The 24,964-nt window shown below is 38.7% G+C and overlaps 1 protein-coding gene across 4 annotated transcripts in view; it reads right to left on the bottom strand.

Annotated features, from left to right (window-relative positions):
• Nucleotides 1–24,964, bottom strand: part of TASP1 (taspase 1) — a 241,286-nt gene that overhangs the window by 214,893 nt on the left and 1,429 nt on the right. For 3 of the 4 annotated variants that reach the window (XR_014017692.1, XM_081257714.1, XM_081257712.1), the window contains exons 2-5: nt 24,768–24,826; nt 16,513–16,731; nt 13,104–13,171; nt 11,325–11,393 (exon numbers count right to left, since the gene is read on the bottom strand). Coding sequence is in view for 3 of the 4 variants with exons in the window: in XM_081257714.1 (XP_081113840.1) it covers nt 11,325–11,393; nt 13,104–13,171; nt 16,513–16,657 (282 nt within the window). In the remaining variant the exon portion in view is untranslated. The remainder of the gene's footprint in view (nt 1–11,324; nt 11,394–13,103; nt 13,172–16,512; nt 16,732–24,767; nt 24,827–24,964) is intronic. The other variant, XM_081257713.1, reaches the window with a different exon arrangement.

A 24,964-nucleotide genomic window follows, 5' to 3' on the forward strand; every position in this document is an offset into this window, starting at 1 on the left:
ATTGGAATTTATAATACTTTTTTGCTTCTCCAAAATGAGTCAGACAAGCTTTCTACCCAGAATCCACAAGAAGGATAATGAAATATCATGTTATTTTTCTCAAGACTACCTTGATCACCATTAGTATAGACAACTTCATCTACAACTTTATACAATGGTGAATTGCCATTGTCAAAATGATGAGAAAATACACAGTATTCTCTTTGGAGCTAGTAATTTGGAGCAAAATAAACAAACCAAAAACACCCAAACACACACAAAATTTATATAGTTACATGGGGGGGAGGGGAATATCAATGTTGAGTAACACCAAAAAAAAATGACAAAGAGATAATCAGGTAAAATAATTAACGGATACTGAGAACCTATCTATAAACTGGATACCAAATATCACATAGTTTTTGTTAAAGTTGGCTCTCACGTTCTCAGCGTGAACTTTAGTGATTTTAAATTCAAAGCAGTAGGCTCATGAAATTAAAGAAGTATTGAATTTTGAAGAAATTATGGCCTTCAGAAATTTTGGGTAAACAAAGAAACAGCAACAAGGTAACCCATTTAGCCATCCGTTCAAGTCCCTGCCTCTGAAAGTCACATTAGGTCACCCAGGCCTTGCCTTTCCATCTCTCTCCCCAACCTGCCTGTCCACCATTTCTCTGTACCTCTTTTGGGATATAGGGAATGTGCTTAAAGGGTGTAAATCTACGAACTATACTACCCTTTGTCTAGTTCTGAAAAAACACTCAATGAAAAGAGTATGAAACTATACTAAAACTTTTTCACTATTGGTAAATTTTACTTAACTGATTAACCGTGTTTTCCATGGCTGACTAATTGGACAATGTGGACAATAACAAGAGATCTGCAACATAGAAATTACAAGATGATGGATTCCTCCTGATGTTTGGTACAGTGTTGACCTAAAAAGCAGAATTTTCACAACGGGAGCTAACTGGAGGTCAGGGTATCTGTTATCCTAGGACAAGGTCAGAAAGAAAACAAGGTCAGAAAGAAGCAAGCCATATTATCCAACTTAACACCCAGTTTGCAAATAGTGGTTTACTACACCTTAAAATATCTCCAAGGAAGTTACATCCATGTGATATAAGCATGCTGTGTCCAAGAGGGCAATTTACCATTATAAATTTCCTAGTTTGTGTACAGAAACCAGTAGATATTTGCAAATTCACTTCTAGGTCACTGAAGATAAAACCCAGAAAAACCTATTTTCCTCCATGTGGTGAAAGCAAAGAGATGACTTCTGCAGTGGCGCTGTCTGTTCTTAGAGTTATTCTCTAAAACAGGGTCATATAAGAATATTTTCACCCAAATACTAGCTATAAACAATTAAGACATGATTTACTGAGATACATGCTATTGTGTATATCTAGGTTTTTAGCCAATTAATACTATATTAATAAAGACTGGAAAGTTAAAGAATAAATGAACTCTAACCAGTACATTTCAGCAGAGTGAGCCAGAAAACATTTCTATTAGGCCCAAATGAAGTATCTTTCATTCATTAATACAGAACCACAGGGCATACTTAGACATCAGAGGCTCAATCATCTAAAAAGAGTTCCTAGGGAAACAAAAAACTTTCCATTTTCATTCTGTAACTGCTCCTTAATGACACAAAGTATTCTTTCTCTTTTGGCATTCTCTCTTTTCTCTCTACCTCGGGACATATTTACAGATGCACTGGCTGCTTTACAGACATGCTAAAAGTTCGTGCTGTGGTTGATCAAAGTTGGAATGCCTGAGGAAATTACTCAATTCAGACAGCCCGGAATTGTATCTAGCCAAATAGTTACAGTGCTCCACTTTTAACATGTGTTAAAGTAATATTTTAGCCATGCTGGATGTAAGTTAAGAGAACATTTGTTTGCATCACACTCTGTGAACAGTTGAGTCAAATATAGTATGTTGAATACCCAGTTTTATTATCTGTGACAGTTCATTTTTTTAACTGTTCAATTACACACAAAAAAACATAGTTTATGTTAAAAAAAAAAAAAAAAACTAACACACAACAGCATATGTATTAGGAACTAAGACTTGGGCCTCTCACTGCTGTGGCCTCTCCTGTTGCGGAGCACAGGCTCCGGACACGCAGGCTCAGCAGCCGTGGCCCACGGGCCCAGCCGCTCCGCAGCACGTGGCATCCTCCCGGACCGGGGCACGAACCCACATCCCCTGCATCGGCAGGCGGACTCTCAACCACTGCGCCACCAGGGAAGCCCAGGAACTAAGACTTTTTAATGATCTTCTTGAAGTGTCCAAGCTCTTCTATTGAACAGAAATTTAGAATAAATGCATCAAATATTGCTTTTGTTCATTAGAGCATTTGCTGATCTGGCATGCAATATTCTGTCAAAAAACAGAACCACCTTTTTTCTCTAATTTATTATTAAAAGTATTTTAATAAAAAAGCACCGCCTACCTGTATTCACCTCCTTTCCATTATTAATCTGCCTAATTTGCAAATAAAGACATAGCAAAATTAAGTAGAAAAATCACATCACGGCAGTTTATTTTCATGGTTTTTTTTTTTAAATTGAAAGCCACAGAATTGCAGTACAAAGAGTTACTTGTCAAACATAACACAAATCTCTAACATAAAATATTGGCTTCCATAGACCTGCACATCTGAAATAGTTTTAAACTTTGTTTTAGTTGGATTCTTTACGATGTCCAGGAGGAAGTTAGCGCACACGGTACCTGAAATTGTCTTTTCCACATGAGCTACAATAGGAAAAGACAAATGTAGCTGTTTCTCTAGTAAAGCCAAACTTGGCATCTACTTATACTTCCCTTCAACCTAAATAACTATACCTTTTAACCACGTTGACAATAATATGGAAATATCACTCAAAAAGAACCTAACAGACCACGGAATTATAATAATGCAAACCATCCTTCTATCAAATGTGAAGTGAGGACATGGTAGATTGGAGGGGCGAGAGAGGTGTCACTAACTTATAAGTAGTAACTTATAACTATGCTTTTTATTTAAAAGATTTCCAACCCACTAGAAAATGTTAACATCTGCACATACTCCAAAAGAGGAAAACAAAAATAAGTTCCCTACTCAGAATTTTCTGAGAAGGCTAGTAAATGTTATAGTGTTGATACCCTATGTTATACGCATGTCATGAACTATCAGGAAATGAGTATACCGTGCAGGAGGCTGGACCCTGAGTGGGAATGACTGCCAGTAAAAACTCCCTGGCAGTGGGAATGGCCAAAGCACTATTCTCAACTGGGATGCCTCGGATTCCATTTTAAGCTGTTTGCTCTGCTATAGGGACATGCAATCCTTCATTATTCTAACACTTAGGTAAAGCCTGCTGTACACATAAAAATTAGACGGCAGGTAGACAGAGAGAATGAGTGGGGAAAAAACGGAAGTAATGCTTTGCTTTGCTTTGCAGCAGGATTTAGGATATGATCCTGATGAGATTCCTAAAAATTATGTAACTTAAGTTCCTCCTCATTCCCTTCCAGATTCTGAATACAGTCCTACATTTGAGAGATAGACAAAAACCTAAAATCAAAGGCAGTCTTTCAGATTGACCTTCATGGTATCAGCTTGTGATTTTGCTGAGCATAGAAAAATCTTCTTAGCCTAGCCCTTCATTACCAAAAGCAAAACAGCAAAACACCAGTAGATGTTAGATTATAAAATTGATGCCCCAAAGAATATAGATCCAAACACACACACACACACACACACACACACGACACATACGAAATGATTCAATAATCACAGCACTATAAATCCAAGGGCCAATAAGCCTAATATCTCTTAATTTAGAAGAAGACATTTTACACTCAATCAAAAGTCTAAATTGCTGCCACATAACCAAAACACAGAATTACCACCAATTCCACCACACTACCAATGTAAACTTTAAGTAGCTCAAAGCTGAATTCTACAATGTAGTATATTCTTGGAGAATAATAACTCCCAGAGCAAAACAAGGGCTCATACATAAAGCTACAAGCTCTTTAGAACTGCTAAGTCTGGTCTCAGACCATACCTTCTACCAGATTCAGCCAAGATGAATTCATCTGATAAGTTTCACAGAGCTCATCAAGAAATGGCTAGAGGGCTTCCCTGGTGGCGCAGTGGTTGAGAGTCTGCCTGCCGATGCAGGGGACGCGGGTTCGTGCCCCAGTCCGGGAGGATCCCACGTGCTGCAGAGTGGCTGGGCCCGTGAGCCATGGCCGCTGAGCCTGCGCAACCGGAGCCTGTGCTCCGCAACGGGAGAGGCCACAACAGTGAGAGGCCCGCGTACCACCAAAAAAAAAAAAAAAAAAAAGAAAGAAATGGCTAGAAAAAGGTGAAACTGTTTCCATGTTCCCGTCAGTACCAAGCTCTGTAACATAACAAGCTCTGTACTTAAGTGTTCTGACTTGACCAAAAACTAATACCCAGTTTTGATGTGGTGTAAAAATTAATCTGAAATGTAATAACTGATTCAGTTCTCTTTTTATTCTAAAAAAAGTTAAAAGAAAAAAAAATCACTGCTTTTCCTTAATTAAGCAGGTACTTTGTGCTAGAGAGCATGTTTAGTTTCTAGGGTCTGAGGAAAAGAACAGATGCATCTACTGTGTAAACACAAACAGTAAGTTACAAGTTGCCCCTTAGTACTAAAGGCAAGAATCAGCATCAGTACTCAAAAAAAGTGTTTTAAAAGGAGTGTAACTTACTTTTACTGCCCCAGGCTAACTGGGCTCTGTCTGGTGCTTCTTTGTCTGCACTTGGCCACCCACAGCCTGTCTTCTAATTAACTCAATGCTCTATAGCAGCAGAACAAGCAAACAAAGTTGCCTCCCATCTGCGTACAGCTCTTCAGGACACATTTCCCTTGGTCAGAAGGTGGAAATTCTTGGGAGAGGTGATTTTTCTCTGCCTCTTCACAAGAAGAACATGGACACTTGGCTGGATGCAACTCCGTGAAGTGTAACTGTGTGTGTACACCTCAAAAAATAAAAAAAAATAAAAAAAATGCAGAGAAACATAAAGACTCTAGAAACAGCTGGAATACACAGAAATACTGAAGCACCCCTGGAAATACTGCTAAACAGACAGCAAAATAGGGTCTTTGACTGAAATAATCAATGATACCAAGTTGGAAAAAAAAAAAAAGTAAAAAGAGCATCCGAAGTCAAAATCCAAATGTCATGCAATGAAAACATTTTAAGTACTACAAAGTAGAAAAGGTAAAACTCCTTGCTTCGCATACTTAAAAACAGGAACCCCCTCCCCGTTACAGAGAATAAAAGATATTGTCAATGGAAGAGAAAAATGAGACTTTCAGGGGTAGTAGGTCTAAAATGAGACTCCTCAGTCACATGCTTAATGGGCACTTGTGTGTATGTGAGCTAAATGCATCGAGCTGTCTTTCCAATGTGTTCAGCCCTGTCGGGGAGGGGAGGGGAGGAGGGAGCAAGGAACCACTGAAATACTCAGCTACCCTTTGCATATGAAAAGATGATTTCTGCAAAACATAAAAATGTGCAGAAGAACAAAAATGCTCATTTATTTAAATAATTTTTAACCTCTCAAATAAACATAAGTGAGTGTAAAACAGACGTCCCTACTTTTTTGCAACAAAAACCAAACACTGAAGTGGGGTAGGGAGCAGGTGTGGTTAAGCATCTAATCACAAAGAAACCCCACAACTGAATTTGCTACAGGCTTGGCGAGAGAAAGGGGGTTATATCAGACCTTCCCAATATTCCCTCCCATCCTAGATATGCCCATATGCCAGGAGCAAGCCACACCATCTTCATGACCCCTAAGCATCCCAGGGACTGGCAGGCCTTCTCTCCCCCTGAGGCACACAAACAATTCCAGCCAGAAGTATAAGGCCAAGGGAAGGGTGTGTGGCCTAATCCTGCAGCTGCACAGAGGCCTGGGCTGTGGTCCACCAACAACAGACTACTCAATGGTGATGACATTCTGGAGACCCCTGCTTTATAGAAATGCATGCAGAGCTGGCTTTACATCTCAGGATGTAGAGGTCAGATAAATGCATAAGAATATTATATGTAATAATATAAATATACAATAATGCAAATACCTACATTTTTTCTCTCACAACCCAAACTATCAACCATCTGGATAAGAAGTTACTTCTTAAAGGAATTTCTAGAGTTTATAAGCAAGCATCATATTGGATTATATAGAGATCCAAAGACAATGGACCATTTTTAGCAGACATAAAAACTTGTGCCCAATATAAACTGCCCTTTAAATGCTAAAGCATTTGGACAATAAACAAGTTTCGACCATGAATTACCATCTCCCCTGACCATAGGAAGACTTAAAGAATGAAGCAAGTCAACAAAAGAACAGCAGGGTCCACTTAGAATAACATAAGTTCAACAAAACATTTTTAACAAGGGAGCCTGTGCAATTAACCTTTCACTATATGAAATTTAAAAGCTATATCTATCATTATTGCTAATGCATAGTATTCTACCTACCAAAATAATCAGTTTTCAAAATGAATTAACCAAAATCTCTCAAAGGGTACACCAGCCAGCCAGCCAGATTCATCAGTCCTCACAAAACGACAAGTAACCTCTCAAAAGTTTGTCAGTCATATTTCACCTATTATTCCTTATTAGAACTTTTTTTTTTTAAACTTTGTTTTTTTAATTTATTTATTTATTTGTGGCTGTGTTGGGTCGTCGTTTCTGTGCGAGGGCTTTCTCTAGTTGCGGCAAGTGGGGGTCACTCTTCATCGCTGTGCGCGGGCCTCTCGCTATCGCGGCCTCTCCTGTTGCGGAGCACAGGCTCCGGACGCGCAGGCTCAGTAGTTGTGGCTCACAGGCCTAGTTGCTCCGCGGCATGTGGGATCTTCCCAGACCAGGGCTCAAACCCGTGTCCCCTGCACCAGCAGGCGGACTCTGAACCACTGTGCCACCAGAGAAGCCCTTTATTAGAACTTTTTAAAGCACATCTTTGTACTTCTTAAGAAAAATATACTGATGTGCAAAGGGCGCTTCAGTAAGCGTTTTATGAGTTCATTTTCTGTCAGAATCTATGAAAAGCTCTCTACTTTAGCAGTGGCATCATGACTCACCCAGATCTCTATCTAATTTTCTCACATAAGAAATTCATATCAGAAGCTATACATGTGAAATGTGCAAAATTATGGTTTAGAATTTTAAATCTACTGTCACTACCCGAACCAAAACTATTTCAAAAGCAGGCATGAAAACAACTGTCTCCCAAAGGCACAGCCCTAGGTATGAGGATCAAATTGTTTCACAAATTTATCTTCTCTGCTGTGAGGGAAATCAGGGTTGATAGAAGTCCCTTTCCCGTCAGTTATAAAAAGAATCTCAAAAAAACTATTAATAGTTAAATGAAACAATGGGACCAAATCACGTTAACAATAAATTATTAAAATATGATCTATAAAACTGACCTTTCCATTTCCTTCGCCACATTTTGAAGGTAAACAAAATGCACTTTGGCATCATCTCATTTTCAACTCCACACTGCAGAACACCTTTCATACAAATGGCCACCTTCCCTCCCAAAACCCCAAAGGAAGAAGCTAGTCAGTTTACTAGTCAGGAACTTACGCGCATGCCCCCCACCCCTTATTTGAATGAAGGGAACACTCCCTCTGGTGCCCAGAAGTTGTAGTCTTATGATAACACCACTTGTTTGTCCTGGTGGATGAGAAAAATGAAACTACACAAGGGAATGGGATTCCAAGAAAAGCTCAAAAATGATTTGTCTAAGCAGCCTGGTTAAGTTACAGAGGCCACCAAAACACATTTTTTTCTATTATAAATTTTCTTTTCTTTCACCTTGTCTCTTCCTCCTCCGTGGCAACAAGTTGAGGTCAGTGTACTTTTCACTATTTGGTGTAAATACAAATTTTCATATTTTCCAAAATACAAGGCCAGATACCCCTTCTAGCCAATAAGGACCATTAAACCATTTCAGTCATTTCAATCTACAGTTAGTAAAGTCCTCAGGAAACTCAAACCAATTTTACTTATCTGCCTAAGTAATAATGTAACAAACAAGTTTAAAAAGTATGTTTTTTTTAAGTCAAAAGTATATCCCAAAGTCAAAAGACAGGAGTATAACGATCGCCCATATCTATTTGATAATTAGGACAAAACTTAGCTCTACTAAATAGATTGATCAAAACTAAAGATAAGTGGTTACTCTCAAATTAAACATAACACAGTATAAATCAGACTCTGTGGGAATTTTCAGTTGGCTGAAAGGGCTTAATATTGTTACTTATATTTCTCTAGGTACAGAAAATACAAGAATCCAATTTTTATATATCTTTCCATTGACTCAAACTATTACAATACCTCTTTGATTAAACTCTTTATTTGAAGACTTCACCCTATTCAAAGGTGATGAATCACAATTACGCAAGGTGACTGATACTGCAGGGGGCAGTATATGCATGACTTCCAACATAATTCTTAAGATCCAGGCAAATTCCTCCAGTTAGTGTAGCCTTAACCTTTAAACTACTGACATATATTTCAATCAAAGATCCCAGATAAAAATGAATTTTTCAAGACAGTTCATTGAAATTCTTCCCCAAACTTAATAATTAAAGGGAGGAAAGTACACTAAACTCACTCAGGCCATATAACATAGTCCAATCAAAATAATAGAACACATTTGTTTTTTTAAAAACCTTCATATCCACACTCTTAAAAACCACAGGTCATCATTCAAAACTATAAAGCTCATTTACTCACATGTAACTCATTCCAAAATGTATTTTAAATCATTATTAAGTATACATAAGTAAACTCTTTAAAAGTAGGATTGATTCATCATGGGAAAAATGTAATGAAATATTGGCATGATATAAGTAGGACCTGAGAAAATTAAAGTTATTCTAAGATGAAAAGAAAAAGGAAAACTTAATTTTCCTCAGTGTTGTATTCATAGTTGCCATTATGGTACAATATATACCCAGCTATTCATTAATCTTCTTTCCCCAGGCCCACATGGGCTCCATGCACCTGTAACCTCAGGACATCGTCTTCTACACAAAGAAGAGTAATTTGCAATTAATAACTGAATTAAGTTGGATGAAGCTTTCCTTGTGTGTGTTTTAAGTAAAGGTAAGATTTGGTGGTAAGCACATCAATCTTCTTCCTTGTGTCACTTTTGCCCTTTTACCCACAACATATAATTAACTTTCCTTTGACAATGTAAAGAGTTAACATAAATATTCACCTCATATATATAATTTCCAAAGCACCTCACAATAGTAATAGCTACTAACAGTTACGAGGTGTTTACTATGTGCCTCATACTGTTCTAAGTGATTATCATATGTTAACTCAATCTTCACGACTCTCTAAAGTAGAAATTATCATCCCCGTATTATAAATGGGTAAACTGAGTCAAGGAGAGTCTGTGAGGTGTCCAGGGACTCATGGCTACTGATTGGTAGAGCTGGTATAAGATGTACCAGTCTCAACAGGAAGGAGACCACATATCCCCAAGTCACACACCTCAGGGACCAAACTACAGTGGAACTGGTGCCCACCATATATATTCACCTTTCTTGACTACATAACCTAGGACCAAGCTCAAAGTGTTAACAAGATAGAGTACAATCTACAGAGCACGATTAAAAGCGTAACTCTGCAATTAACCAGGGGAATATACAGAAAACATGTCTTAGGACTTTCGGTAAACTCCTGAGCAATCTTCGCAGGTAAAAGCAAGGCCTGGCCTGTCAGGGTAGGTGCCCTGATATGAGAGCCTAATCCAGTCAACTTGGGAGAGTCTACTCTAACACCTCCTCCCTCAAACTCATCCCTGTTTTGTCTTCATGTCTTATTTGATTCCCCTAGTAATCTTCTCAAGCAAATAACTATTTGTTCACTGTTCTCTAAACCAGGGGTCCCCAACCCCAGGGCCATGGACTGCTACTAGTCCATGGCCTGTTAGGAACTGGGCCGCACAGCAGGAGGTGAGCAGTGGGTGAGCGAGTGAAGCTTCATCTGTATTTACAGCCGCTCCCCATCGCTCGCATTACCACCTGAGCTCCGCCTCCTGTCAGATCAGCGGGAGCATTATATCCTCATAGGAGCGTGAACCCTACTGTGAACTGCACATGCGAGGGATCTAGGTTGAGTGCTCCTTATGAGAATCTAATGCCTGATGATCTGAGGTGGAGCTGAGGCAGTGATGCTAGCGCTGGGAAGCAGCTGCAAATACAGATTATCGTTAGCAGAGAGGTCTGACTGCACAGAGGCCATAATAAATCAATGGCTTGCGAACTCATACCAAAACCCTATTAGTGAGTGGCAAGTGACAATTAAGCTGCATCTTACGGAGTAGACTGGACATAAGCCACACTTCGGGTATCCCTGTCTCCCATCACCCCCATATGGGACCATCTAGTTGCAGGAAAACAAGCTCAGGGCTCCCACTGATTCTGCATTATGGTGAGTTATATAATTATTTCATTATACATTACAATGCAATAATAATAGAAATAAAGTGCACAATAAATGTAATGTGCTTGAATCATCCCAAAACCATACCCTCCCCTCCCTGCGTCTGTGGAAAAACTGTCTTCCACGAAACTGGTCCCTGGTGCCAAAAAGGTTGGGTACCATTGCTCTAAACTGACTTATACTAATCTACCTTCTCTAAGTTTGAGCAACAGAAGTCGGTCTTCTGAAGCCCTCGGTATCCCCTGGACAAACTCATCCTCAGGGTTCCAGATTAAGAGAATTAAGAGACCCTCACTCTGGAGGAGCAAGGATTACAGCGAACTTGAAAACCTCCTCAATGAATTCCTCAATGTCCACAATTAACTGGAGACCAACCTATCACACTGGACAAGACACACCTCACAGAGCACAGCTTCAGGATATATATCCAACTGCTAAGTTTGTGAGGAAACTTCCCCCTCCACTTTGGACACTTCTAGACAGTTGGAATTTTTTGTTTTCTAAACAACAGAACATATATTACTTTCAGGAGGTGTTAACTTCAGGAATTTTTCTTCTGAAAATATTCAGGAAATTCAAGCATCCAATCACCAGTAACTTGTATTCATGAATCTCACAAAACCAGGGAAAAATGAATTTAACCAACTTTTTTATATTACTCAGAGAAGTCTCCAATGAGAACAACCTAACAAAATCACAGACTTCTTCATACCTTGTTAATATTGTTGAGAAACGCTGGTCATATAATTGACGGTTGACTAAACAACAGTTTCATGTCATTTAAGAATAATGAACATAAACTCACAAATATTTTAAATGAAACAAATAGAGAAAAGAAATACCTCAAGTTCCACCAGGGCTGCAGTCACTGCATCTGTTGCAAGGGCACCAGCCTGTAGCTTTTCAATTGCCTATGAAACCAAGGGGCAAGATTATTCATTTTAAAACCACAACTTCTTAAACATACCCAGAAACTTTCCAAAGGCTTGAAGAAGTGTAGGAGACATTTATAGCTAATAAAAATTGATCACTAGAGTTCCATTCCATACCTCAAGACATAAACGACTTTGATTTAAAATAAGCAATTATTCAGGATAATTTATAATATAGCTCACTTATTATTATTCATATTAAGACAACGAGTAAATTTAGCCACTAAATACAAAGTGCAAGGAATTTAGTAAGTGAAAGGGCTTCATTCATCACAGGGCAATTCACAGAGCCATAGAAATTATATGAATTCCATTTTGAAATTTGAATTCATATTTTATACAGACTAAGCTAACAATTTCTCATCCCACCATTACTACTCTCTCTACCCCTAACTATAAAAAGTAGTTACTCTCAGTCACAGAGGCATTTCAGAATCCTTAGATGGAGCATACATTTGACAAAAGCATTTTTGATTCTATAAGGTATTCTACATGGAGATAAACATATCATATTCTTTTGTAATATAATCTATAGAGAGCAAAGGTCACTAAAATCACCTTGCTTCTTAGGTATAAATTAAGACAGAAAAGAAAGAGAAGGAAGACTGATTTTTAAATGAATAATTGAAGCTCTGATTTAGTCAACAAAGATCAAAAACTAAGCACTCTATTCCTCATGAAACTTTTAAATAGTTCATTTGTTGTATAAATTAAGGAGGCTGGTTACACACTCTAAATGTATTATATACAGAACTATATTCCTATAAAATGATTTCTTCTCAGATAAAAGATTTCACACTTTGAAAAATAAGATAAAGTAATATAAAATAGCTTAAAGAATATTTACCTTTATAAATTTTTTTTAAAAAATGAAATCCCTGTAACCAAATATTCTTATTCATTTATGAGATTTCATTCATAAGAAAAATCTTGGATCGCTAATAAAGTATAATCTTCTTTAAATGGTATGTAAATATAAATGAAAAGAGCTGAGAGACCCCAATTTACTTGATATGCAATGTCCAATTAACATTCTATTTGCATAAGAAGTAATGGAAAGTTTGCCTACAAGAGTATACAGTCAGGATCAAAATAAAAACAAACAATATTTCTTCTGAGTCCATTCCTGCCTCCACATTAAGTATTCAACAATTTAGCAAAACCTCAAAAAACAAAGATGGAAAAAAAAAAAAAAGCACAACTAAGTACAAGGGCAAAGTTAAACTCAGGAATGACAATGAATTTGCTATGATAAAAATTACGTGATGGAAAAACAGAAGGAAAAAGTACAGGATAATCTCCCTAAGAAGAACACCCATTTTAATTTTTTATTATTTTTTTTCTTCCCTTCATAGAAAGACATATTGGCTGCCTTTGAGTTGTTTTCCCTACCCCTTCTATAGAGCTCAGTACCGTTTCAAAGATTAAAAGATATATGATTATGTGCCCACAATTCCAAAAATACAGACTCTGATCTGGGAAAGGAAGGAAAAGATCTAAACATGATTTGGAGAATAAAAAACACAAAACAAAACAAAAAAAGACCCCACAAATACGAGCAAAATTACTTTGTGGCCCAAACCAAAGACTGTCTTATAAATCAAACCTTAAAATTTTGAATTTCAAGGTAAAGCTGCTTTTGGTCAAAACCAAACTGTTTCAACCAAACAGAATACATTCTCTTCATACCTTTTGACAAGCTCGTTTGCATACGTGTTTATATTCCTTGGCTTTGGATTCAGAATGATAACCTGCACCTGTAGTGAAAAAAAAACAGTCAATTGTTAACTGTCATTAAGATATCAGAGATATCTTGTATTATATAAATAGCTCATATAAACTGATGCTCTCCTAGTGACAATAAAACTATTGTCCTAAGTGCATGGAGTCTTAAAAATCTAACAGCTTCTTTCTGCACCATAAGCCTTTTTCATACCATGCCTTATCGCCTCTTTCAAAAGCTATTTTCCTACTAGAGGCACCAGAAATAGCTTATGTCCCCAGAGCAGCTTCGCCAAGGTCACCTCTCCTTTTGAAAACTTCTCCAAAGTTAGGAGTTTTTTAGCTGGAGCTGATAACCCAGGCAGTGTCAAGGACAGAGTCCCTCTAAGTTCCTCTCTGTTGACCTTTGGAAAGTCCCTGTCAGAATTCTGAAGAGTGACTTCAGAAAACTAGGTAGTTTCTGAATAATACTTGAAGTTGAGGGGTGTTATATCTCACCTGTCAACAACCACCACCAATACCACCATTCCTACCCAAACTTTTCCATCCGCTCACCCCTGGAATGTAGCTCAGGGTGTCTCTGAAATCTCAATGATAGTATATTCACAACTGCCTATTAGAAATCCTGGTGGTCCCTGTCTCTTAATCGAACACCCAGCAACTTCCTCAAGAGAATGGTTCTGAAATTTGTTTCCCTAAAAGGAGTAATACTTGCTTAGTTAGGGATTTGAGAATAACCTAAACAAGAAAGAAACCAAGACAAGAGCCCTTAATCAAAGTTCTTTAATTTTTTCTGAACCTCCCCCTCAGCCCCCATCCCAGCCCCCTGCTGGGCCCCAAAGTAGGGAAGGTTAAAGAACTACATCTCTGTATAGCTGATTCACTTTGTTATAAAGCAGAAACTAACACACCATTGTAAAGCAATTATACTCCAGTAAAGATGTTAAAAAAAAAAAAAAAGAACTACATCTCTAAGCCTCAGGGCTTCTCCTGTGAGACTGCAGACTATGACACGAACTTAACCCACCTTTCATCGGGGCAGAGAAAAAACTAGCCCAAGAAGCTATGGTTAAGGAACCCAAGAGAACAGAAAAGATGCCCAAACAACACGAATCCATAATACACGCAAATGCTAGTCCCATTTCTCAAGCAAACTCTGAAACTTCATAGAACCTGCACCAATATTTAACAGAACTCTCTTCATGGTTCTCTAATAAATGATCCCAGGTCTGTTTTCTTAGCAGGCCCCAAACTTTCAGCAGTGTTTCCCAAAACATGGGATACTATAGCCAAATAGATAACTAATAGCATTAGTTATCTATGCTAATAGCATTAACATATCAATCCTTTACTTAGAATAGGGAAACCATCTGAGCATGACTCCAGGAGATCTTTAATACCTGATTAACATTTGCTAATTCCTCTACTTAACAAAGGAAAGGTAAGCTTAGGATCTAAGCAGCTGACAAGCAACAGAACCTAACTAAAATTTAATCACACTGGGGTTTTTTTGCACTGTGTTTAAATTATTTTCTCTCCATGCACGTGATACCGATGTTCCACTTAATTAAAGATAAGTTTCATCTTTAAAACGTTAAGGTTAGGGCCTCCCTGGTGGTGCAGTGGTTGAGAGTCCGCCTGCAGATGCAGGGGACACAGGTTCGTGCCCTGGTCCGGGAAGATCCCACATGCCGCGGAGCGGCTGGGCCCGTGGGCCATGGCTGCTGAGCCTGCGTGTCCGGAGCCTGTGCTCCGCAACGGGAGAGGTCACAACAGTGAGAGGCCCGCGTACCGCAAAAAAAAAAAAAAAAATGCTAAGGTTAAAAAGTGTTTATCTTTTTTAATATTAGGTAAAATATAGGTAGTATACAGATCTGGGGAAAAGCAAGAATCTACTACTCAAATGACTAAAACATGGGCAAGTCTCCTTTAGTGCTAAAAAAAAAAAAAAACACTTTTAAAATCTCTACACTGGAATTGAAATTTTGTCCCTTAAATGTACAAGATATATAATGCTGCATAATCAATCACTCTATCTGAACTTCTAATAATTTAGAAGGGGAAGGTCACCCTTCATCCATACAATCTCCTGTCATAACCCAGATTTCCTCCTATTACAGCTGGCCCCCGGCACCAGCTTTGTCTAAGAGCCACTGCCATCAGGTGTGTGTCTGAGACAGTGGGGAAGCCACAATGACTGTCACAGAAGGCAAACCTTTCCAACTAATCAAAAGCTCCATGTTGCTGCTTTTACACATCTCAGGCCTTTCTTGGACATTGTTCAAATACTCATTCTGAATGAAATAACTCACTGGGTGCTATGAAAGATGCACCACCACCATGGTGTAGTAGAAAGAACACTGGACTAGGAATCTGAGTTGTTTCTATAAATTTACCTCACTTCTTTGAAAAATCATTTGAAAGAAAAGGAAATTGAACCTGGTTTTTGTTTTGTTTTTAGATTCTTCTGGATTCGATTCTATAAGGCTTCCCGAGTTGTCTGTGCAGTTTAGATATAGCCAAAAGTTAATGACCAGAAAGAACACCAGTTTGACAAGAAGAAACAATTCCACCCCTCACCCCATATCAAAGCTAATCTTGCTGCCATCCTGCTTGACTGTCTGAGGAAAGTTAAAAGGAGACCCAGCCATTCCTTCTTCCTTCACAGAGGTCATGAACTTTAGACGCTAAATGCAGGCAAATAAAAATGACTAAAGGAAAAGGGGAGGGGGAAAGATCTACGTAAGGCTGCAGTGCTTAGAAACCCTAGAGGCTTCGATGATGAGGACTCAGGGGTTGAACTCACTGTGTCTGTCTTCAAGGTACTCTGAAGTAGACATTACAGGCTGATGAAGTGCCAAGAGCACTAGACTGGGACTTAAGGGCTCACTTCAGGGTGTCTCAGCCTGGCTCTTGTACGAACTAGCCATGTGGCTGAAGCCACTTAATCTCTCTGGTTTTAAGGTTCCTCTTTTATAATATTAAAAAGGCAAACTAGCTCTAAGACTGTGTAAATTATACTCTAAGATGGACAAAGTCAAAAATGGGGTCAATAAAATTTTTTCAGCAGCATTATTTTTAAAAACACAAACCAGAGTTTAAACAATTACTGTGTCTGGTTTTAACAATACCTAAATAGGGGGTAAAAGTAAATAACAGAGTAGGCGAGTGAAGGAGACAAAGGAAGAGTCGTCATTATAAGATCTTCTAAGTGGGGAGCTAGGGGGAGGCCCTCACTCTATCGAAGTCAACCTCTTTGGTTCCAGCTCCCCTGGCAGTTTGCCTCCTCCAGATATGAAATTCAATTCCTGGTGTACTTCAAGGCAAGGGAAAAAAACATTATTTTCATCTTCCAACTCACCCACTTAGAGCTTACCTGCATGCACCAACACAAAGCCCCCTCGCTTCTCTTTATGGGGCTGCTTTGTTTCCAACTCTTTAGCTGTTATTTTAACAGCCGAAACCTGAGATGATCTGGAAGGTAGTCCTTCTCCAGAACTCATCCCCTTCTCCATGGTCATTCTCCAAGATCACCATCTTCTACTGGGAAAAGAGCATACTTCCATCCAAAAGTAACTGCAGGAGAGGAATTACTCTAAAGGAAAACAGGCAAAGAGGGTTTGCATTTCTTTCCACTAACACGCACGTTAACATACAAACTTGTGCACAGATAACTTTCAAAAAAAATTAAAAACCTAATTTTAAAGTTATTTCACTGGGTAATACAAAGAATATACAAAGGTTAGAATTTAAATCTTTCTGTCCACTGACAGCACTTGCTTGAAGTCACATAAACAAAAGAACTGTTGTAAAAAGACTTCATATTGAGTCCAAAGATATTTTATCTTTCATTTTATCTACATTGAAGAAAACCACAACATAACTTAAATATCACTTTCTTCTCCCTCCAAACCAAATGCTAATAACCTCTGGGACATTCTAGAACCACAGGCAGTGCTGGCAACATCACTGAGCCTTGATATAAAGCCTAGATTGCTGCTTATTTTTTTCTCCAGGTTTATTGAGATATAATTGACATACACCACTGTATAAGTTTAAGGGGTACAACATGATGAGTTGATACATGTATATACTGCAAAATGATTGCCACAACAAGGTTAGTTAACACATCCATTACCTTACATAATTACAATTTTTTGCGTGTGGTGAGAACATTTAAGAGCTATAGATTGCTGCTTGCTTAAAGAAATTAAGCAACATACAGAATTACATCTGCCTGTGAAGAACCTCTTAAGAAAAACAGTGTAATACTTCACAGCTCAATCAAAAGACAAATGATGGGACTTCCCTGGTGGCACACTGGTTAAGAATCTGCCTGCCAATGAAGGGGACACGGGTTCAATCCCTGGTCTGGGAAGATCCCATATGCCACGGAGCAAGTAAGCCTGTGCACCACAACTACTGAGCCTGCGCTCTAGAGCCCGCGAGCCACAACTGCTGAAGCCCGTGTGCCACAACTACTGAAGCCTTTGAGCCTAGAGCCCGTGCTCCGCAATGAGAGAAGCCACCGCAATGAGAGAAGCCACCACAATGGAAGCCTTTGTATATCAACCAGGAGTAGCCCCCGCTCACTGCAACTAGAGAAAGCCCACGCACAGCAACAAAGATCCAAAATAGCCAAAAATAAATAAATTCATTAAATAAATTCATTAAAAAAGAGATAAATGCTAACAAAATTATATGACTAAACCAAGAAATTAAAATGACACTGCGCATATACTTGTTAATTTTCATGAAAGCGTTATTTCTGAGGTTCTCAAAAGATAAATGATAAAATACAAAACTTAATAAAACAAATTACAAGCAACTTAAACCACAAAGTTTCCAATTTTTCTCACAAATTCACAAGCTTCTAGCAATCTTGGCTTAATAACAATAACGATGGCAGAACACACTTCAGACTGGGGAAACGTGGATCATTTAAAACTCAACAGAGGGCTTCCCTGGTGGCGCAGTGGTTGAGAGTCCGCCTGCCAATGCAGGGAACACGGGTTCGTGCCCTGGTCCGGGAAGATCCCACACGCCGTGGAGCGGCTGGGCCCGTGAGCCATGGCCACTGAGCCTGCACATCCAGAGCCTGTGCTCCACAGCGGGAGAGGCCACAGCGGTAAGAGGCCCACGTACCGCAAAAAAAAAAAAAAAAAAAAAACTCGACAGAGATTTGAAGAAAATCCCAGAGTCATGTGGTTGAAACTACTTAAACACCTAGATTCACACTGTTAGGTAAAAATATATACCTTATTCTAAATTGAGAAGTGGGGAAGGAGAAGCACAAGTCTTTTCTAATAGAAAACATAAATAGTAACATAAAGAGTGACTTAGCCAACTAGTCCAAAAGAACTCAAAGTGTTACTCAAAGTGTGGTCCGCAGACCAGTGCTTGTTACCAGTCTGCAAGAGATTATTATTTTATTCATATACTAATTGCCTTATTTCTTTTTATTGGAGTAAAATTGCTTCACAATGCTGTGTTAGTTTCTGCTGTACAGTTAAGTGAATCAGCTATATGTACACCTATATCCCCTCCCTCTTGGACCTCCCTCCCACCCCATGCCCCATCCCACGAATCTAGGTCATCACAGAGCACTGAGCTGAGCTCCCTGTGCTATACAGCAGGTTCCCACTAGCTATCTATTTTACACATGGTAGTGTATTTATGTCAAACCCAGTCTCTCAATTCATCCCACCCTCCCCTTCCCCACCTATGTCCACATGTCTGTTCTCTACATCTACGTGCACATTTTCTTTTATTTATTTATTTTTTTTTTGCAGTACGCGGGCCTCTCACTGTTGTGGCCTCTCCCGTTGCGGAGCACAGGCTCCAGACACGCAGGCTCAGCGGCCATGGCTCACGGGCCCAGCCGCTTCGCGGCATGTGGGATCTTCCCGGACCGGGGCACGAACCCGTGTCCCTTGCATCGGCAGGCGGACTCTGAACCACTGCGCCACCAGGGAAGCCCCTACGTGCACATTTTCAATAAACAATGTGTACAGTTTTTGTAATTCTTTTCTATTTCCTCATGTTTTGTTTATAACTATATTTTTGAAACAATTTTATCTGCTACATCTAATAAAAATATAAGCTTTTACTTTTACCTTTCATTCACAGTTCCATATCTCTGTTTTGTTTTGAGGTTTTGTGGTTTTTTGTTTTGTTTTTTTCATTTTACAAAAGAAATGGTCAACAAAGGATTGAAAACAATTTTTAAGTTGGTCCTTCACACCAGAAATGGTCTGTGAAGCACTGCAATATGGTATTTTAACTTCCTTTAATTCCTGGTTAAAAAGAGTTCATTTAATTTTTATTATATGTCATTTCATTTAAAGGACAAATAATTTTAAATCACATATATATGCTGTTGTATTAAAATGTTTACATATATTCATAAACTTTGATTACAAAAGAGTGCTGAGGTTAATTAAATAACAGTGGATTACAATGCCTGTTTTTGTTTTTGTTTTAGGTGGTAGCTCTCACCTTGAGGATGGATTTTCTTCCAACAACTTCACAAGGATCTGCATCAATTACCTTTATTTGACTTTGGTTATTTCTCTGAGATAGGTTACTGTTTATCCCTGTGTCAGTTGATGAAGTCAATTTAAATGATTAGCCAATCTATACCTGCCATGAGGTCTGGCCTAGCCATGAAATGAGCTTGGGCCTACTTGTCCCACAAACATAGTTGTGTGAAAACTCAGGCTTTGGAAAATTCAAAGCTTCAGTTCAAATGAAACCATATCCAAGCAGTATGAGCTATAAAACTTACTCTGACTCACTGTCATCAGATGCATTTTTTTTCATGAATAACAAGTTAGAACATCTACATTTTATAATGAATAAGGTTTAATGTAATAGGCACTCAATATATGTGAGAGATTTAAAAACACTGCTTCTCAAGCTTGTCTGAAAAAAATAAAATGTGGAAGATGAATCAATATGCAATTTCTTGAGCAATCTACCATCCCTCAGAGACTATCTGAAATTTTTTATTTAGCAAACCATGTCATCTCAATAAACTCCTCCAAAAATGCTGGCCCCAAAGTTCTGCTGGACTGGGAAAGGAACTCAAGTAGACAGGCTATCCAATGTACAACTCTGGCCTCCAGCTCCCAATGGTTACTGGAATATTTTTAATTCAATTAGAAATGAAGCAATTTCTACTCCAACATCAGTTTGTGTTTAACTCAGAACCCATTAAAAGTCTGACCTTCCTAACAGAATTCCAACAAATGTCTCAAAAAAGAAAAGACAAAAGAGGGGGTGGGGGAAGTGGGCAAATCCCAGTTTACAGAAAAATTATAATAACAGTCTAACAGATCAAAAGATGCTAAACCAGGCTTCCCTGGTGGCACAGTGGTTGAGAATCCGCCTGCCAATGCAGGGGACACGGGTTTGAGCCCTGGTCCAGGAAGATCCCACATGCCGCAGAGCAACTAAGCCCATGCGCCACAGCTACTGAGCCTGCACTCTAGAGCCCGCGAGCCACAACTACTGAGCCTGTGTGCCACAACTACTGAAGCCCATGTGCCTAGAGCCCGTGCACCGCAACAAGAGAAGCCACCGCAATGAGAAGTCCACGCACCGCAACGAAAAGTAGCCCCCGCTCGCCACAAGTAGAGAAAGCCCGCGCGCAGCAACAAACACCCAACGCAGCCAAAAATAAAATAAATAAGTTTATATAAAAAAAAAGATGCTAAACCTCACTCAGAAGAAAAATGCAAAATAAAACTACACTCACATATCATTGGACTAGCAAACAAAAAAAAAGTAAGATAACACCATGTTTTGAGGATATAGGGAACCAAGAGTTCTCATACATTGCTAGTAGCAGCAACTCAACATGGACAATTGGGCAAAATAAACCAAAATTATAAATACACACTGAAAGACTCTGTAATGGGAAAGATATGGACCAACAATATGTCTTGATGGAAGTGCTTAAAAATAAATGCAGCTCTTGGAAAAAATGAGAACGTTCTTGATATACAAATATGAAATGACCAGTCTTGAAGACATTTTAGCAAGTAAAAAAGACATGGTACAGAAGTATATGCAGTACCATATACTGAGGGAGGGGAGAAAAAAATACAGTTAAATATATATATGCAAAGCACAATTTGGAAGAATATATCAAAAACTAGCATAATAGTGGTTACCAGAAGATTTGGGTGACTGGTGGACAAAGGAGGGGTGGAAATTTCACTGTTCACCATTGTGTACCTTTTGATTTTGAACAATTTGAATGCATTGCTTACAAAAAAAAAAAAAGCTTTTTTATACATTTATTTAATTATAAGAACACAGGTAACTAGCCAAGTCCAACTCCCAAAATAGGGCAAGCCTATGGGATCCCACTTCAAACCTTCACTAAGAGGAGAAATGCCATATTCTGAAGGTTCTCAACACTCATCCAACCTACAGAAGGAACAGACAAAAACATGGCCAATCAGCAATACTGGCCAGGGCTTCCCTGGTGGCGCAGAGGTTAAGAATCTGCCTGCCAATGCAAGGGACACGGGTTCGAGCCCAGGCCTGGGAAGATCCCACATGCCACGGAGCAACTAAGCCCGTGTGCCACAACTACTGAGCCTGTGCTCTAGAGCCCGCAAGCCACAACTACTGAGCCCACATGCCACAATTACTGAAGCCTGTGCGCCTAGAGCCCGTGCTCCACAACAAGAGCAGCCACGACAATGAGAAGCCCGCGCACCACAATGAAGAGTAGGCCCCGCTCACCACAACTAGAGAAAGCCCGCGTGCAGCAACAAAGACCCAACACAGCCATAAATTAATTAATTAATTAATTAAAAAAAAAAAATACTGGCCCAAGAGGTCCTTTTTGGTTTTGTTTTTCTGGATCTTGAACTTCTAGGGCCACACAAACCCCAGATAATCCTAATTAAAAAATAAATAAAATTAGTATTTGATCCCTACAGTTAAGACTAAGGAGTAAAAAAATAAATCATGACCAAAGATTGACATCAAATATATACCATCCTTTTCTAACTCACCTTGTAGTCATCTTGGACTGTGCCCAGTTTCCAAATCCTATAGATTTCTTCTCAAGCATTTAACTTCCTTCTCCCTACTGCCTTGACCCTTGTTCAGCTCACATACCTCTTAGCATAAGCATTACAAAAAGCATATTAACTTTTCTCCCCAAATCCAGGCTGTCGTAAAACAACGATCTACAAAAGGCTGCCAAAATAAATCTCATAAAGGACAGTGCTAATCAAGACAAACAGCATGCCAAAAGACATGAGCAGGCAATACATAAAAAAGGAAATATAAACTGGATATCCAATATTAAAGAAAGAATATTCAAAGAAATACAAGAAAAAAGAAGAAAGAAATCTAATTAGCACTGTATTGCCATCATAAACTGATGTACCCATTTTGAAAAGGAATGTGTCAGAAAGTACCAAGAGGCTTAAAATATATAATTTTGTATATACCCGCTCCCCAGAGATACCCTATATATGAACTAGTCTATATAGACACAAATAACAGTACCATAGATTCCTCTAAAGAGTACTGGGAGACTGGAGAAGAGGAGGGGCAAGGATGAAAGGGAAACTTGATTTTCTCCTAATAACATCTCATATTTGAATTTTTTTTTTAAGTGAGTACTATTTACTAAAAAGAGAAGATTTAAGTTCTCTGTCTCTGGGACCAAGATGAATGTAAATTAACTTGATTATCAAGGGCAGAAGAGAAACTCAGAATAAAACACTTTTTTTGCTTCAGGGACTTTTATGGCACTGATTTAAGGTCTAAATCTTGACCCTATTTCTCTCAGAGATTGTTTCATTTTCCTACTGCATGTGATGACACTTTTTTTTTTTCCTTTAAGCCATTTAGAACACTACCACATGTCCTGTTTGCCTCTGGTGTTGAAGTTTTTCACTGTAGATTTACTTAGTCTTTTAGAAGCAGTTGAAGGAGGAAGGAAGTCATGGAATCCATTCATCTTACAGAGAAAGGCTTTTAGAGAAATCCAGCCCTTAAGCTATAGCAACTGATGAATAAAGAAGCATTTTGTTGCTCTTAACATCATGAGATTGAAGGTTTAATGCCTCATTAAATGAGCTCCAAAACATACTTATTTCATCTTTGACCCAGTAATTCCACTTCTGAGAACATTTTCTACCAAAATAATTTTAAATACAGAAAAGGTTTTATGCCTTTTATGCTGTGTTTAACATAGGATAATTTAGAAAAACAAAAATCTGGGAGCGACTTAAATACCCAACACAGAGAAATAGTTAAGAAAACGATAATCTATGTGTTTACGATCAACTGGTTTTTGAAAAGGGTGCCAAGGCCATTCAATGGAAAAAGGGCAGTCTTTTCAACAAATGGTGCTGGGAAAACTGGACAGCCACATGCAAAAGAATAAAGTTGGACTCCTACTGCACACCATATACAAAAATTAACTCTACATAAATCAAGCCCTAAATGTAAGAGCTAAAACTATATAAAACTCTTAGGGAAAAGAAAACATAGGAGTAAATCATAATCTTGGATTTGGCAGTGGTTTTACATATGACACCAAAAGCACAAACAACCAAAAAAACAAACAAACAAACAAAAAACAGATAAATTGGACTTCACCAAAATTTTAAACTTTTGTACTTCAAAGGACACCCTTCAAGAAAGTGAAAAGACACCCCACAAGATGGGAAAAAATGGAAGAAATATTGCAATCTGATAAGGGACTTGTGTCCAGACTATATAAAGAACTCATACAACTTTAAAATTTCTTTAAAAAAATTTTAATGCAATTTAAAAATGGGCAAAGGAGGGCTTCCCTGGTGGCGCAGTGGTTGAGAGTCCGCCTGCCAATGCAGGGGACACGGGTTTGTGCCCCGGTCCGGGAAGATCCCACATGCCGCGGAGCGGCTGGGCCTGTGAGCCATGGCCACTGAGCCTGCGCGTCCGGAGCCTGTGCTCCGCAACGGGAGAGGCCACAACAGCGAGAGGCCCGGGTACCACCAAAAGAAATAAATAAATAAATAAATAAATAAATTTTAAAATGGGCAAAGGAATTGAACGGACATTCCTCCAAAGATATACAAAGGGCCAATAAGCACAGAGAAAAGATACTCAACATTATCAGACATCAGGGAAATGCAAATCAAAACCACAAGATACCATTCCACAACCAATGGAATGGCTATAATCAAAAAGACAGACAATAAGTGTTAGCAAGGATATGGAGGAATCAGAACCCTCATATCTTGCTTGTGCAGGCCACTTTGGAAAACACCTGGCAGTACCTCAAAAAGTTAAACAGTTACCACATGACCCAGCAATTCCACTCCTAGGTATACATCTAAGAAAACTGAAAACATACGTCCACACAAAAACTTGTACATGGATGTTTATAGCAGAATTATTCATAATAGTCAAAAAGTGGAAACAATCCAAATGTCTATCAACTGATGATGGATAAACAAAACGTGGCATAGTTATATAATGGAATATTATTCAGCCATAAAAAGGAGTGACGTACTGATTCATAATACCACATGGATGTACCTTGAAAACATTATGCTAAGTGAAAGAAAGCAGACAACAAAAAGCCATATATTATATGATTCCATTTACATGAAGTATCCAGAATAGGAAAATCCATAGACACAAAGTAGATTAGTGGTTGCCAGGGGCTGGGGGAACAAGGGGAGGGGAGATCAATGGCGAGTAACTATAACGGTACAGAGTTTCTTTTGGAGGTGATGAAAAACTTGTGGAATTAGATAGTGATGATGGGTGCACAACATTGTGAATATACTAAAAACCACTGA

This window comes from Mesoplodon bidens (genome assembly GCF_964165515.1).
Source record: "Mesoplodon bidens genome assembly, chromosome: 15".
Taxonomy (NCBI): Eukaryota; Metazoa; Chordata; class Mammalia; order Artiodactyla; family Ziphiidae; genus Mesoplodon; species Mesoplodon bidens.